This window comes from Anarrhichthys ocellatus, unplaced genomic scaffold (assembly GCF_004355925.1).
Source record: "Anarrhichthys ocellatus isolate YVR2014 unplaced genomic scaffold, GSC_Weel_1.0 scaffold44, whole genome shotgun sequence".
In the NCBI taxonomy this organism is placed as follows: domain Eukaryota; kingdom Metazoa; phylum Chordata; class Actinopteri; order Perciformes; family Anarhichadidae; genus Anarrhichthys; species Anarrhichthys ocellatus.
The window spans coordinates 2068039-2083727 of record NW_022280074.1 but is presented as its reverse complement, the minus strand read 5'-3'; the positions used below and the strand labels follow the sequence as shown (position 1 = coordinate 2083727).

Genomic DNA, 15689 nt, shown 5'->3' with positions numbered 1-15689 from the left:
ATATATATATATATATATATATATATATATATATATTTTGTATAAATATGTAACAAACAACAACAAGTGAAACCCAAGTATTTTCTTGTATAATCAGTCTAGGATTTGTGTATTGACATAGGTCAGATGATGTCCACTCTGTCAAAAGAAAACTGACTTACTTACTGCTCTTATTTATGACCTATAACCCAGTCCTCGAGATGACAGACGAGAAGACACGAGCTGATGGACTGTCCCTTTAACCCCAGGGCCGCCCCGTCACCTTAATGGCCTACAGGGAACAATAAGTATATTACACATTGAAAAACTGTCTGTGCTTGGATAAAGGCTCAGGCCTTTTGAATGAAGATCTCCAGCCTCATTTCCACTTCATGGTTCAGCTCGTCTCGACTCGAATCACTTTTGGTACGGTGTCCTTTTCCATATTTCGTTTTCCACTGCAGATAGTTACCGCCCCACCCGTGACATCATCCTCAACACAACACTCTAGACTTCTGCTCTTGGTCGGCAGTTTTTCGGGCTGCCATCTTTTAATTTTTCCTGGATCGAGTAAATAACAAAATATTCTAGTTACAACTCCCTCTTGTAACCCCACAAATGTGAATCGAGTGAAGCACCACACAGTCAAAATCTGGCATTGGTGCCAAAATAAGTCGGGGCGGAGTGCAGTCAGGGATGCTATTAACTGCTCTTTTGTTTACCGCTTGAAGGCCGGGATTCCAGATAAACAATAATGCATTCATGTTGTTTAAATTGTCGAGCTCTACACCGGCTACCCCTGGATCAAACTGCAGTGAGATGAAACTCCTTAGACCCAATTAGCCGATTTAGCACTACGGCAAACATTTATACCACAGCTAAAACTCACTAAAACTTCACTGAGAGCAACAAACAAGACAAATGTCTTTAGTGTTCATCAAAGTTTAAAAGCTGAATGAGTCCAATGCGCAAAAACACCTTTGTGCCCACGAACCGACAACAGGATGAAAACAGAACTTGCATCAGAGAGAGAGAGAGAGAGAGAGAGAGATGTATTCAGAATGTCATCCCGGCCCTAGAAAGAGGCACGAGGACTCATTTGGACTAAGTGGCGCATATGCCACAAGTTTCCTTTCATTACATCCTGATTAACGGGAGCCGGTGGTGGTGGGGAGCCAAAACCGGCACTGATGTGCAGCGAAGCGTCGGCTTATCATGCTTGGCCTTTGCCATGAACGTTCGCTAATGACTGATGGCCGCTGGGCACAATATGCTGTCCAGAGCTGCCGAGGAGTTGGTCACAGAAGGCGTTGGGCCTCACCACGAACACGGGCACATCTGTGTGAAGACATGCAGTAACAACACGCAGTCCTCATGCATGCATGATGAGCTGAAAGACGTGCACTGTAATTATCTCCACCAGGGGATTGTGTATTTGGTGGTTTTGTACACGCGTGCATCTCTGTGTCTGTCTGTCTTTCCACGGCTAACCTAGCATACTGCTGAACCCATCAGCCTAATACTTTTTGTGCTCATTTATGAGCTGTGTGCAAAAGGGCAACCTCTCGTGGTTGCAGTGATTCCAACCTTTTAAAACACATATTTTATTGACTGTTTTCTAGCATCATTGACCGCTGACTCCTTAATACTCTTAACCGACCGGAAGGGGCCGTGAGTGATAAATCACTGCTTATATTTGGACTCTTCTTTACGCTGTGAGTTAGAAATTGTTCCTCTCTTCATTTGCATGCCAAAGTTAGACAGTTGCAGAGTTTATATTTATTCAAATCGAACATCACAGCAGCGGTTGTTGCAGAAACACCTGGCGGAGATCTGCACTCCACTGAGTGCACTTTTTGTAGTTCACTCTGCTTTATCTCTGGTCCCCACAGTCCCATATAAACAAATGTGTTTTACAGCTCTCTGTCACGTACTCATCTAAAAGCTATTACATCTATAGCCATTTCATTAAAGCTGTCCTAGACTCAGCTGCCCTTAAAGTCAGCGGTTCCCTACCAGAAAAAGATTTCTGCTAAAGAAAATTAATTTAGTTTTCTTTTTATGAACTGCATACTGCATATGAACTATGAATGTGGCTGCTCACAGGTCATACAGCAGCTTGTGACCTGGCTATAAATGCTCAGAAGCCAGTCAGACTTTGTCACCACTTTTTCAGTGTTTTTGTTTTCTTTTAAATCAACTGAAGCAAAATCAGCAACAGCGATAAGAACCTCATCAACACAAGAGAATTGTCTCGTGGAAGCAGAAATACCACAATAATGAGCGCTTGGCACCAAAGATTGAGACTGTAATTGAAATAATAACAAATATCTAGTGGATTATAATTTAAAACTTTTGTAAAAAAAACATGCTGTTTATCTACTTCTGTCTCTCTCTCTCATACACACAGATATTTACAATCAGATAAAAATCAGCGTGCCCATTTCAGCTTTGCAATATACTGTACGACCCTGTTTAACACAACAATAGAATTCATGCTATTTTGATAAGCCTCTCTGGGAAAATAAATCTCAACGAAGCTGCAGGAGGAGCAGGGAGTCCTGACATCTATTCAGTGCAAATAATTCCAAACAGGATTGATTCTCCTTCCTTTTCTGGCACGCATTATTACTGCAGGCAGGCGCGCTGTTTGTGTGTTTCTCTTATTCTAATTGTAAAGAAAATTGTTTGATCTCGGAGTGAGAAAACAAACGCGTTTCAGGGAGAAATTAAGGTATATTGGCCCGTCCTCACAATCCTCACAATGACGTGAACGTGACTGTGGTAAACAATGAACAAAGTAGCGTTCACATTGTTGCCAGAGAGAAAGCGTCACGCAGTCAGCATCCCGAGTCAAGTGACTCTGATGAAGACTATGAGACTGACCTATTCAATCCACTGACAAACAGCAGCGGAATGGCGTCTTGCTTGTGTAACTCCAATATAAACAGGATATTGTGCCAGGACACACGACAGAGAGGAAGTCTTCACGAATGGCCGTGCTCCACTGCGACAAACAAAAGGCAGGGAGGACTGGTGGCCCCCGGGTGTGAGAGCAACTCACTGTGACATGTTTTGTACAACAAGTTGGGTTCTTCAAAATGAATGAATTAAGTCTTAGGGAATGTGGTGCCACTAACGACTAACTTACAGGTTTTATCGGACGATGGGAACGATTTTCTTTTAAATGATGAAAAAACAAACAGCTATTTTAGTAGCTAACATGAAAGAATAGTAATGTTAATAATAATCATTGCTTTTCTCCAATGGATCATTTTAAAGTTCTAATCCATGAAACTGCATTTGTTTATGGCCTGCATTTTTTGAGAAACACAAACATGCTTCTTGTTCTGTATTCACCTCTTTATATCACAAGTTTTCATTGTTACTGGCGGAGTCCACCATTTGCCACGTGGCATTCAAAATCGTCTGCGCCAGCACATGTGATTCACAAGCAACGCTACATGCATGTACTTCCTCATTGCTGCGCCTCGTCATTTTCTTGAATCACATTTATGTTACCCTCAGGTGAACTGATGGCTGATCTCTGGGAAGTTACTGGTAATGCGGAGCAAATGTTTCCTACTGCAGGGACGCGCATTAAAGAGAGACAACCATGGAGAGGCTTTTATTATGAAGCCGCCACAGGAAGCCAGTTTGTCACCAACTTGGGTTAGCGTTGATATTGTTTGTGTATTTAAAAAATGCAAGACGCGGTCATTTTTGGAGCTTTTGGACAAAAAAAAAAGTTCCACACAAGAGTTAATTCTCCCCATGTTTTCCCCTCAGTCCCGCTCCGGAGGACAACAGACCACTGTTGCCAACTATTTTTCCGGGGAAGTTGCTAGAGGCAGGTCGATTAGTTGCTAAAAGTTGCTAAATGGCGTTGTGACGTCATTACATGATGACGTCATTACGTAATAACTTAAAACTGCGTCATTACGTGATGACGTCATTATGTAATAACGTAAAACTGCGTCATTACATGGACTACACAATAACGTTACTCAAATTGACTGTCCATCTCGACAAATAATATGATTTGACATCTGTTAATTAAGATTTTTTGTTTATTATCACATTTTTATTTGTAGAAGTAATTTAAACACAACACATTTTATATGATCAGATATTTTTAAACACAACACATTGAATTATTGAACAATTACACATTATTGAACAATTACTTTTTTTTCTTTTCTTATAGAAAAAATTAGTAAACCTACACATTCTGAACAATTTAAGCAGTGTACTGGTAGTTAGTTAACATGCAACCAAACTGATCAATAATTATAGGTACAAGCTAATAACAAGGTATATATGATATCTTATTGAACAAGCAACTTAACTCAAATAATGATGTGTGCACTGGGCATCTCTTTCCAGCTGTCTCCAGGCTGTTGTGCTGCTTGGCTGGCTAGCTGCTCAAAGGTTCCCTCCAGATATTGCCACTGTTCTCGCTCACACGGCAGTGCACACTGCCACCATCAGCTGTGTGTCTCCGCCAGTTCCAGAAAGTCCACTCCTTGCATACATACTGTAAATATGATGAATCAAAAAGTGGAAAAGAAAACCTCTTCATCTTCACTGTCCAACTGCATTGTCACGGAGCTGGAACCAGCAGAAGAGGATGGAGTGGCCTTAAAGCCGTATGCTGTTTTGGTGCCAAACTTCTCCAGAACTTCACTTGGTAGTTTGTGCTGGTAACAGGTATCTCCAGCCAGCTTCAGTCCATACCGCACCAGGAGTATGGAGTTGAGAGTGTGCAGTAACATCCTATTTCTCAGCTTTGACTTGACCACACTCATTTGGCTGAACAGCTGTTCAACCTCCGCATTTGAGTGTGGCAAGGAGAGGGCAGCGAGTGCAGCTTTGCACAGTTCTTCAAATGGATTTGACCCGGAAGAGTCCCTGTAGTTTTTCACTTCACTCCAAAACTCAGCTGTATTTTCAGTTGAGTCCCACCTAAACAGATGGATGATTCTCCATTGGGAAACAATTTTGTCAATTGTTTGGGGATGGTACCCCAGTAGCTCAGCTACTTTAATAATTTCAGTGGTGCCTTTATTGTGGTTTAGCGTGTCCTTAACACTGAACAAGGCCATGTTTCACAAGGCTTCTAGGTTGTCTGTGAGCCTTCCTTGCAGCTCCTTCCTTAAAGCAACAATGTAGTTGATGCACCGTCTACGAATTACCTTTTCGTCGTCTGGCGCAAGACTGAGTCGGGACACTGTGCTCTCGAAAAAGGTACCCAAGGTATGGTGATGGACTGAGATGTCCATCAATGGCATCCTTCAGGACATCAATTTTTGCCATAGGGTGGACTACTCTGCTGCAAATTGATGTTAAGAGGTGTACCAGATTGTCCAAAAGCTTAACAGGATCTGTTTGCTCTCCCTCAAATGACTTCAATGCAACTTGTACGTCAGACAGGATTGATTTCAAGAATGTCAGGTAGACATAGTTGGTCTTGTCCACGTACATGGCATGGAGCACATCCGCCATGTAGCAATGCTCACTGGCCTTGGTCAACTCAAAGTGGAGTTTCAATTCATCCCACTGGCTCAATATACGAGTTACCACAGGCTCAATCGATAGCCAACGTGTGGCACACACTTTGGTGATCTGCAAGGGTTTCTGGCCACAATTAATTGTGGCATACACTATCTTTTGGGGAAATCGAAAACCAGTTGTAGGTTTCCCTGATTAGGTACTCAACACTCCTAGGGATGGTTTCTTTGGATGCTGCACTGACAGCCAATTGTAAAGAATGGCACACACAGTGGATGAGTACCAAATTGGGCAATGCACATTCTTCCTTTAAAATCTTGTGTACCCCGTTGTGCACCCCAGTCATCACGGACGCTTTATCAGTGCCAATACCGTGAAGATTCTCTTTTTTAAGGTTACACTTCTTAAGTAACTCAACTACTGCCTTTGCTATTGATTTGGCATCGCTCCCCTCCAATTCAACCAGCCCGAGAAATGTGGACACAACGGTTCTTTTTATAGCACTGAAATACCGAATCACCACACCCAAGTATTTCGAGACACTTACATCAGTGGATTTATCCAAAAGGAGACTGAACTTCTCATCCCCCACATCTGATGTTACTCTTTTGAGAAAATAAGGAGCCAGTACTCCCCTAATCATTTCTGTGCACTTAGTGCGGTGCATTTGGAAGTTTGTTGCTGCCACAGAATCTGAAAAGGCAGCTTTGCAAGCCATACCTAAATGGTCACATGCTAGCAGCGAACAATGCTCTGCAATGGCCATTGCCATAGTAGCTTCTGAGCTTTTGCATTTATCCACTTTCTTAACCAACTGTGGTAATGTAGATTGCGTTGCAGGGTTGTGCGGTTTTGATTTATTTATATGCTTTGCTGTAGCACAATGTTTTCTGATGTCATAGATTTTTGCAAGCATATCTGATTTGCAGTACGCACAGTATGCCCGACAATCATCCCCAATTACTGGCTTTAGCCACCCTTTAAATTCAGGTACAGACTCCCACTCTTTTCTGTACTTCTGGCTGTAGAATTTTGACTGAGACATACTGCTGCTGCTGCAGTCAGCCAACAATGATTTGCTGCGTGTCACTGTCGGGCTGTCGGCTGACTCGGCTCGGCTCACTCGGCTGCTGCCCCCTCCTGTGCACGAGCTGAGCACATGCTGTTGACATCACCCACAATGCACTTTTGCAGCCAGGCACGTGTGTTGTGGGTGTGGCTGTGTGTGATGGAGAAAATCTTTTTTGTGTCATTTAGAGGGAAAATGCCTGCGTGCATTTTAGCATTTGAGTCACTTTAAAAAAGTTGCTAAAAGTGCCAAATATATTTTCATAAGTTGCTAAATTTGTTGCTAGGTGCTGTTTGAAAAAAAAGTTGCTAGGGTAGCCTGAAAAGTTGCTGAATCTAGCAACTAAGTTGCTAAGTTGGCAACAGTGCAACAGACTGCTGGGTTGCTCTCCTTCCACTCACTTAACCACATTCACATTCCAACCCAGGTGCAAACAGCATCTCATTAGATCACAGACACGAATAGCAGCAGGACTCCGGGTCCCGACGAGCTGGATCGATAACCGCTGCACCACTTCATCTCAGCCGTGACACGGGACGACGCGCGGCTGATTCACATTCCCACACGCGACACACACACACCACTGCGTCCATGCGGCTGAATATCTCAAGACCGGAAGACGGTAAAACCTCTGAAAGTCTAACATCTGTTTGATCATTTGAAAAATCAGCGGAGGTGGAATTTACAATCAATCTCCCATTGAATGCAAGGGCCGTCTCAATTGCCCTCTGCTGCCACAATGTGAACACAGCATTAGTCTGGGAGGGTGAGTGCAGTCCATGGAGGGCCCTCCATCAAGTAGCAAGGCAGGAGTGGTTGTGTGTGTGTGTGTGTGTGTGTGTGCACCGAAAGGTGTTGAGCGTAAAAGTGCAGTTAAGAATACAGATATATATCTAAGATATTGAATATTGTCTCTTTCTGTCTCTTCACGCCAATAAAGTATCCGACTGTTTGGAATTTACAGAAAGAAAGTTTGGTTTATATGAGGACATACATTGTGTGACACGCCACACTCACACACACACACACACACACACACACACACACACACACACACACATATATATAATATATATATATATAAATACACAAATTATACAGAAACCAAGCCAATACAGACACGGCTATTCTTCAGAAATCCGGCTCCTGACAGTTGCTGCCATTCTTGTTCCACACAAATACAATAAAATATCCACTATTGTCTGCTGAACTGGTAGTTATCCTCATATTTTCAACACTGCTTTGCTTTTATCATTTTTTACTCCTTTCCATGTCCTCCGAAGTGTGCGCATGGGAAAATAACAAATAACCATGTATTATTCAGGAGACACCAAATGCATAAATACATTAAAAAGTCTCAAAACACAACTCCTTGTCTGGTATTAGCAGGTGTGCGCGTGTGCGTGCGCAGATAACCATTATTTCGCCTGCAGGTTTAAGAGAGGTGAACGCTGTATAGAGAGAGGGAGAGAAGAAGAAGACAGGATGTGTCTTACAAGTATCAGTGGACGCAGACGAGTGGAACCGCGAGTAAAGATGGATGGAGGATTCCAGAAAAGCCCATTATCATCTCTTTATGTGTGTGTGTGTGTGTGTGTGTGTGTGTGTGTGTGTGGCGAAGGACGATAACAAGAATGTATGTTTTTCAATCTATCTGTTTGCAAAATGCCTAGAGTGTGCGTATATTTCACTAAGTACGTCTGGGATGTGTGTACTTGCATGGGGGTGTATAAAAACAGTATCAGCACACACACACACACACACACACACACACACAGTCCGTCTGTCAGGTTCTGCATGTTATGGTTATGAATACCAAGCAAGAGTCAATGCCCTCAGGAAATGAAAGCACGAAATCCAAGTTATTTACAATGACCTCTCGCCCTGTGTGCGTGTGTGACTGTGTGTGCGTGCACATAAATGTGTTCAGCAATCACCCCGGAGGAATTTGATTACTGTGTGTGTGCATGTGTGTTTGTGTGCGTTTGTGCGTGTTACTACTGATGAGAGTAGCAGCAAGAAACAGAAAGAGGCAAATGGAAGAGAGGGAAGGGACTGAGAGAACGAGGAAGAGAGAGAAAGAAAGTTAAGGAGCAGCCGGAGCTTAGAAGAGCTATTTTTGGCTGGTCCAACAGCGAGGGATGGAGGGATGAAAACGAGAGAGACATGAAGTACAGAATGGACTCAAAAGGAAGAGGAAGGAAGAAAAAAAAGGAGGAAGGGAAAAGAGGGTTAAAAAAAGAGAGACGAGGAGGTGAGAAGAAGAGGTGGAGGGAGTGAGGAAGGAAGGGAGGGAGGAAAAGGGAAGAAAGATATTGGAGAGATATAACTAACGAGGGAGATAAGGGGACAAGACCAAAAAAAAGGGAAGGTTGGAGGGAGGAAGTGAAGAAGGAAAGGAGAGCAAAAAGGAGAAAAGGAGGTGCAGAGGTAGAGGTGACTGTGCAGAACATTGTTATCTCCACCATCTACAGCTATTACCACCAGTCCATTGTCACCGGGGGCAACCGGGCGTGTCACCGGGGCAGCGATAGAGAGATCACCGGAGCACGAGCGAAGAGAGAAGTGTAAGGAAAAGGGAGGAAGAGGAAGTGGAAGAGGGTATGTGGAGGTCAAGGAAGAATAAAGCAGGTTGGCTTTCATCTCTGACTCGCTCCAGCTCGGCTCCAGAATGAGGCTTTCACTTGCAGGAGATTTCCTAAAAGCTTCCCTCCCTGCCAGCCTTGGGCCCTACGAGGGGATAAATCAGGGCTTTAACTGGCACCGGCCCAGACACCTTAACAACCAGCCGCACCAGCACCAGACAAAAGACAAAAAGTGCAACTGGGGTAACAAGCTCAGGTCAGGGACGGCATTAGCTTCTCTGGGGGTAAAAAAATGAAGAAGGTGAGAGAAACACGACACAAACCGTCTCAGCAAGGTGTCGGTCCACCTCACCATCACAGGTGTGTGGATATGATGAGCTGTCTCACATGTTACTCCAAAGTGTCACACAGCTGTTGTATTGGTGCTGTGATTCACATCATCATTTTCATACTCATCAAAACATTGGATGTGTGTGTGCCGGGGAGCCCCGATGTCGAAATTCATTTATTCAGGTGTTCCTTTAACTTGCCAGCATCTAAATCCAGCAGGGTAGTTAAAAATAACACATTCGATACGGCAAAACAGCATGGCGTCTACTGCAAAAGCAAGCCCAAACGGATATTCACTATGGTGAAATTGTGTATATCTGGAAATATATCCCAACGGAGGACTCACGGATAAGGACTGATGTGCTTTGGCGAAGACATTTAGTCGGAAAGGTAATTGTTGCCGTGATTACGTTTACTTTGACACCAGAGACCGGGCTTTACAAACATTAACCAGCTGCTTTGAGTTCTCAAAGCATCATCATGAAAATGTTAATCATGCTGTACTTGCCAGGGGTGGATATATCTAAATACAATAAACATTTTACAGATGTTCAATATAAATATTCCCTCATTAAGGTGATAGAAAATGAAATCTCGGCGGCATTGTGTGGCTGCTACAAAAACGCATTTGCGAGCGCGAGACAGTTGTATACGAGACGGGTTCGAGCCTTTCAAGTAATAAATACAGAAAATGCGACGGCATCAAATCTCTGAACGGCGCTGAATTCTACCCGTGAAGCTGCACCGCGTACTTTGTGTTGAAGATGGAGAGGTTCACATCCGCCCCGCATTGGGTCTGATTGCGCGCAGTATGTTAGAGCAGACAGAGCAGCAGGTGTGGTGTGCTGATGCCTTTCTCCTTTCACTGCGAGGACACAAGAGTGTGTCGGTGCTGGAGAGATAAAGCACAGAGAGAGAGAGAGAGAGAGGGGGGGAGACTGATAGAGGAGGAGGCAGCGGGCCGCGCTTATGGCCAACTCTCGAGAACACACACGCAAAATCAATCTCCATTGATCACTCTCACGAACCCCAGTCACCTCCACCACACACCACTTCTTCTTTTTTTTGCATTACTTGTTGCACTCCTCCAAGAAGAAAAAGAACGGAGTTAGAAAAAGAAAAAAAGAAAAGAATGAAAAGTCCATGTTCCACTAGAGTGGCCACACAAGATGAGTTCTGCAGCACTTCTGTGGCTCTCTCTCTCTCTCTGGGAGAGGGAGTGTATTTATCACTCCGCTCCCAAGTTCAATATTAGGAGAGCCAACACCGTGCACGCTCCCCAGCCGACTGCAGCGTGTGCACGCACGCACACACACACGCACACACACACGTCACTTGTCTCTGAACCGGAGTGTTTCTGCTGGCTGGTTCTCTCTCTCTGCCTCAGAGTTCTCTCGTTTCTGAACTGACTGCTTTTCTTTCTTCTTCTCGCCTCGTGTTGTGAGGGACTCCTGCTGGGCCAGTTGGAACGCGGCTTCTCCTTTTAATTCTCGATGGAATCGGAAGCTATTATCTGCTCGCCGACTGCGCTCTCGACCGCCAGAGATGTAACCCCGCCCATCGTAAAACATCCATCTGGAACAATAGGTAGATAATGAGGAAGCTGGCGCCGAGCTGGTCCTGAACCATTAAGGGCCAGGTTATGTGGATATTAGAGTGGAGCGCCGGGGGCGACTAAGTGCCCACGCCTCAACGACGCGCGGGTCGTTCCGTCCTGCCCTCAGGAGGGGACTTACACCGTTATCACGGCACTTAAATGTTGTAATAGCCAGTTCAACGTTAAGAGTGAGGAGCTAATGGCATGGCGGTTAAAAGGGGATTTTTTTTTTTACGCTGCTGTTGTGCCAAACTGAGCTAAAGCTGAACCGTGGGAGTGGGAATGTATATGGGCACCTGTCGGCGGGGGAGGGACTGGGATCACGGTGACATTGCTACAGCGGTAAGCCCAGGTTGATAAAGACAAAACTATATTTGCAGTTGCATGTGAGCTCAATCAAATCCCCCCTCGCACAGGAAAAAGGTAAGTGAAGTTGGAGACAGTTCAGGAAGTTGGTCCGTAAACTGGGATGGATTGATGCCAGTTTGGTCGCTAATTTTCCTGTTTACCTTCCGTTTCTCTTTTCTAAATAAGTTAGGTGAGACGGCATGATGGCGCACGCTTTATGTTGGCAAATGCCAATCCCAAATTGCAAGAATTACCGGGGTGAATACAATGGTATTACCAGTAGGAACAATGGCAAACAACACTTGATCTCCACCAAATTCCAAATGTGGTGCCCTTCCGCAAAGTTTCCTGACAATCGTTCCTGTAGTTTTTCCGTAATTTCCTGCTGTCAAAAAGACAAACCAACCAAAAACATAACCTCCTTGGAGAAGCCAACAAGAACGAGGTTGTATTAAGCTACAATTTTCCATAAAAATGTGCTGATAGAGAAGGACATTAAAGTACTATGTAACATTACAGAGCTGTGTAACTGTGGCCACAAGTGGCAATTACAGGATGGTGGTGAATGCAAAGATGTAGTGTGCATGTAGCACAAGTGGAGTAGGGCCATGAAGTCGAGAGACTTCAGCTCAGTAATATCTGTTACACAGCAATAACGATGTAAAGTTTGGCTTACCGTTGGCTACTGGTCACACCAGAGTGAGGCTCTTGTACTGTAGCGGTCAAACCCCTGAGTATGTTGAAGTAGGCATGCGGTGCCATTTAGTGGTTGAGAATTTGAGAAGAATGTGTTATTTCTTCTTTTAAAAAGTTCTACAGTCTTGCTTGAAGTCAGCAGCAGAATGCTCACACTGGGAAATGCAGCGGTGTCAGCATCCTACAGATGTGTGGGACCTACCGGTCGATGCTTCCCTCATGTTCACAAAAACACACCCCCCCAGCCTCAGACTCGTATGTAGTGATAACAACACGCTCCGTACAACTCCGGTCCCTGTTAAAAAAAGGATAATCAGCCATGGTTGCACTCCTGAGTGCCAGGTAAGACTCCCGAGTTTGATTTGAACATGACGGCTTCTCAGAATGGTGGCCAACTCGCTTACCCTGATGAAAACCCACCATTCAAATCGAATGAGTCAAACGAGGCTTCGCACAAAAAGCACCGATCCAACCGCCCACACTATTCATAAAGTTAAAAAGCTCTCTCGTTCTCTCAGCTCCTTCTCCTCGCGCCGTCTCCCGCTTTGCCTCCTTCCCATGTTTACCTCTCTCTCTCTCTCTCTTCCGCCATCAGCCCTGACAACCCCATAATCTCAGCCAGAGTGACCTGTCCAGGCCCTTTGTACCGGCCTGGATTTATTGGAGGTAGAAAGAGAATGAGAACCTGTCACTCTGCTTCCCCTGACCTCTTAACCCCCTCTTTCTCTTTCACACACACACACACACACACACACACACACACACACACACCCTGGCAGGCATGCAGGTATACCACCCTACACTCTGGTACCTTCACCTCTACATACAAATAGCCTTCAATTCAGCCATACAACCTGATGAATCTCAAAACCAAAGCTTACAACCTGGCTGAATGATTCATCCTGCTACGTTCATTAAATCCTTTTGATCCTTAGGTCGGCCGGCCGGCATTCTGAGCGCGAGAAATGACGAGAGTTATTTTGTTATGTGTGGGAGCTACAGAAAGGCAATTGAAGCAAAGATAAACATACCTACATATGGCAGCGAGATAAATGTTCCCGTTGTGTGCAACGCTAGCGTGGCAATCTGCCCAAGACATTGTTATAATGTTATTTCATGTCTGTTGGTTTGACAATGTTACTTTATTTCAAATGAATTATTACATATATTTTGGTAATAATGAAACTGCAACAGAGAAATTTTCAAGAAACGTGCTGTACGGATCCTTAAATGTTATTGTAATATAATCTGATTAAATGTGTTACGTTTGCTTGGATAGTCATGAAGGATATAAACTCATATTTTGGCGGGGGGGGGTGTTTCATAATCATTGCTTCTTTGAACATTTGTGCATTGATGCATTACAGTTCATAATATTTGGGTATTGCGTTGTCAAATCTAAATGGAGGTGAAAGTATCAAAAACACGGCAGATTAAACAAGCTTTACCGTATTTTTCCTTTTCTTTCAAAGGCAGTTGTGCAGATTGAATATTTTCAATCGGACTTCTTACTTAAAAACAACCAGACCACACACGTGGTACGAATAAATGACATGAAAATACGAATATTATACGTCAAGGGCTTTTTTTTGGAAAAGGTGAAAAAGGGAGTGGATTTGGTCTGCGCTGCATTTGTCAAGGTTGAAAGCAGTAATAAAGTTTGCCGTCTTGGAGTGGACTAAGCAGCCTCCTTGATGTCGCAATTCAACCCGTTCCGTACAAAACGTGATCGGTCGATGCCTTTATTTGCTGTGTAATACTTGCATTCAGTGTGAAAGTATTCATGACAAAAACAGCAGAATATACTGACGTGCAAAGTAATCGCACAAAATGCCTTTCCACTCCCAAAGAACTCTGTGTTCTTTGGAAAGCAGTCAAACTCAAGGGTTACATGAAAAAGTTGAGGTATAAATTGCCTTACAATTAGCATCAATTACATAGGGCTATTAAAAAAAATGGAACACTCGCGGTGCTCCGGATGTGACATTATATAAGAGAAAGCCTCTGTCCTGCTGCTGAGCGTGTTGTTATTATCAGCAATACTATCATTAGTGTGATCATTATTATCATGTTTTACTTTGGGCTTGTTTTTTTTCCCGTGACTGCCTGCTGTTGTTGCCAGTGGTAATTATGGTGGTTCTGATGGCCTAAACCCTCCATAAACCATCATTACAGCACTCGCACTGCCTTCTCTCCCTGCATCTAGTCCTGTACTCTGTGCACCTATTCACTCACTCAATCCCTCGCTCACTTGCTCTTGCGTCCCCCTCGTACACTAAATGTTTCATATCTCATTCCTCTCTCAACATAATTTCCTTCCATCCCTCTCCAGATGCTTCTCCGCTGTACTCTCTGACACCCCCCCCCCCCCCCCCACCCCACCCCCTGTCCTCGCTCTGTCCTTTGCATCTCTTTATTTCCTCTCCGCCAGTGGTGAGCCAGTCAGCGAGCTTGGCACTGTAATCAGACCCGTGGAATTAGCGGCGGGTCCACACTGACGGGTGGAGCACGACGCTGACAAAACACTATGGTTATTATTGAGGCTGCTGCTTTTGGCAGGAACCTGCTGCCCCCCCCTCGGAGCCCTGGATCTTGATGGGCTCTGCTAAAGAGACGCAATGAGAGCTACAGCAGGAGTTTAGGCATCTGCCAGGGGCCAGGGGATAAAACGCACACTGGATGGCTACCAATGGGAGCGATGAGTGGCACACGTTTTCTGCTTGTGAGGGTGGCGCTTAAGCACTGGGAGCGCAGCCATGTTGGAAAGACAAAAGGTCGGACATAATGGGGAACGTGTTTTATTATTGGGGGATGAAGATAGGAAGGCAAAGCCTGTTGTGTCAGCACGGGGTGTAAAAGGAGTCCCTTTACTTGACAATAACACGCAATTTAGTGTCACTCAGAGACCCGCGGCTTTGTGTTTCAATCAATTAACCGCGTGTTTTCTGTCCCAAAGATCAAAACACACCAAGTCACACGTCCATCACTTCAAACCCCCCCCCCCCTTACATTCGCCGCGCTTGAAGCGGTTTATTCACCTGTACGGCATTGAAATTCAACTCTCACAGCGGCTTAATGGAGAGTGTCAGTCTCGGGTCAGATTGCTTTCTGTTAATGCTTTAGATTCAGTGAACTTTCTCGGATTCACCTTTTTCTGGATCAAAGGCACCGATTTGATGTCTCAAAATGTCCAAATCCCTGTATATACCAACGGTAAAACCACACACACACACACTAACATAAATATAATATGATAGCCGCGCTGCTGTGGTCGTACTTGGTAGCAGGGGTCGACCACGGCCGACCCGTGACCGTCTCAACTGAGATGTGCTCTCAGCAGCTAAACTCATGCGTGTCTGTGCTGGAGAAAAAAAGCTCCGTGTTCAGCTTTCAGTACTTTTACAGCTTCTACCTGGATCTCCGCTGCTGTGTTCCTGTTTGTACTTCCACACATCAGCCTCATTTTACTGACTGCTGATCGCTTTCAGGCGTGTTGGAGCCGTGTGTTACTGTTCATACAAACTCAACCGTTCCTGCTGGTCCTGCTTGGCGTTCCAAGCTGGATGCTTTTATT

At 44.5% G+C, this 15689-nt stretch overlaps 2 protein-coding genes across 13 annotated transcripts in view; both read right to left on the bottom strand.

Moving 5' to 3' along the window:
- agrn (agrin) overlaps positions 1–15689 on the bottom strand; it is a 233063-nt gene that overhangs the window by 83178 nt on the left and 134196 nt on the right. The window lies entirely within an intron of this gene.
- On the bottom strand, positions 4110–15350 carry LOC116395221 (zinc finger protein 862-like). Its single transcript, XM_031868925.1, has 2 exons — positions 15336–15350; positions 4110–12887 (listed from the first exon to the last, which is right to left on the bottom strand). The coding sequence occupies exon 2, from the start codon at positions 6533–6535 to the stop codon at positions 5627–5629; it is 909 nt and encodes a 302-aa protein (XP_031724785.1). The 5' UTR covers positions 6536–12887; positions 15336–15350; the 3' UTR covers positions 4110–5626.

Bases quoted from the DNA above. Each gene is read 5' to 3' on its own strand.
- LOC116395221 (XM_031868925.1), bottom strand. From the start codon at position 6,535: ATGTCTCAGTCAAAATTCTACAGCCAGAAGTACAGAAAAGAGTGGGAG.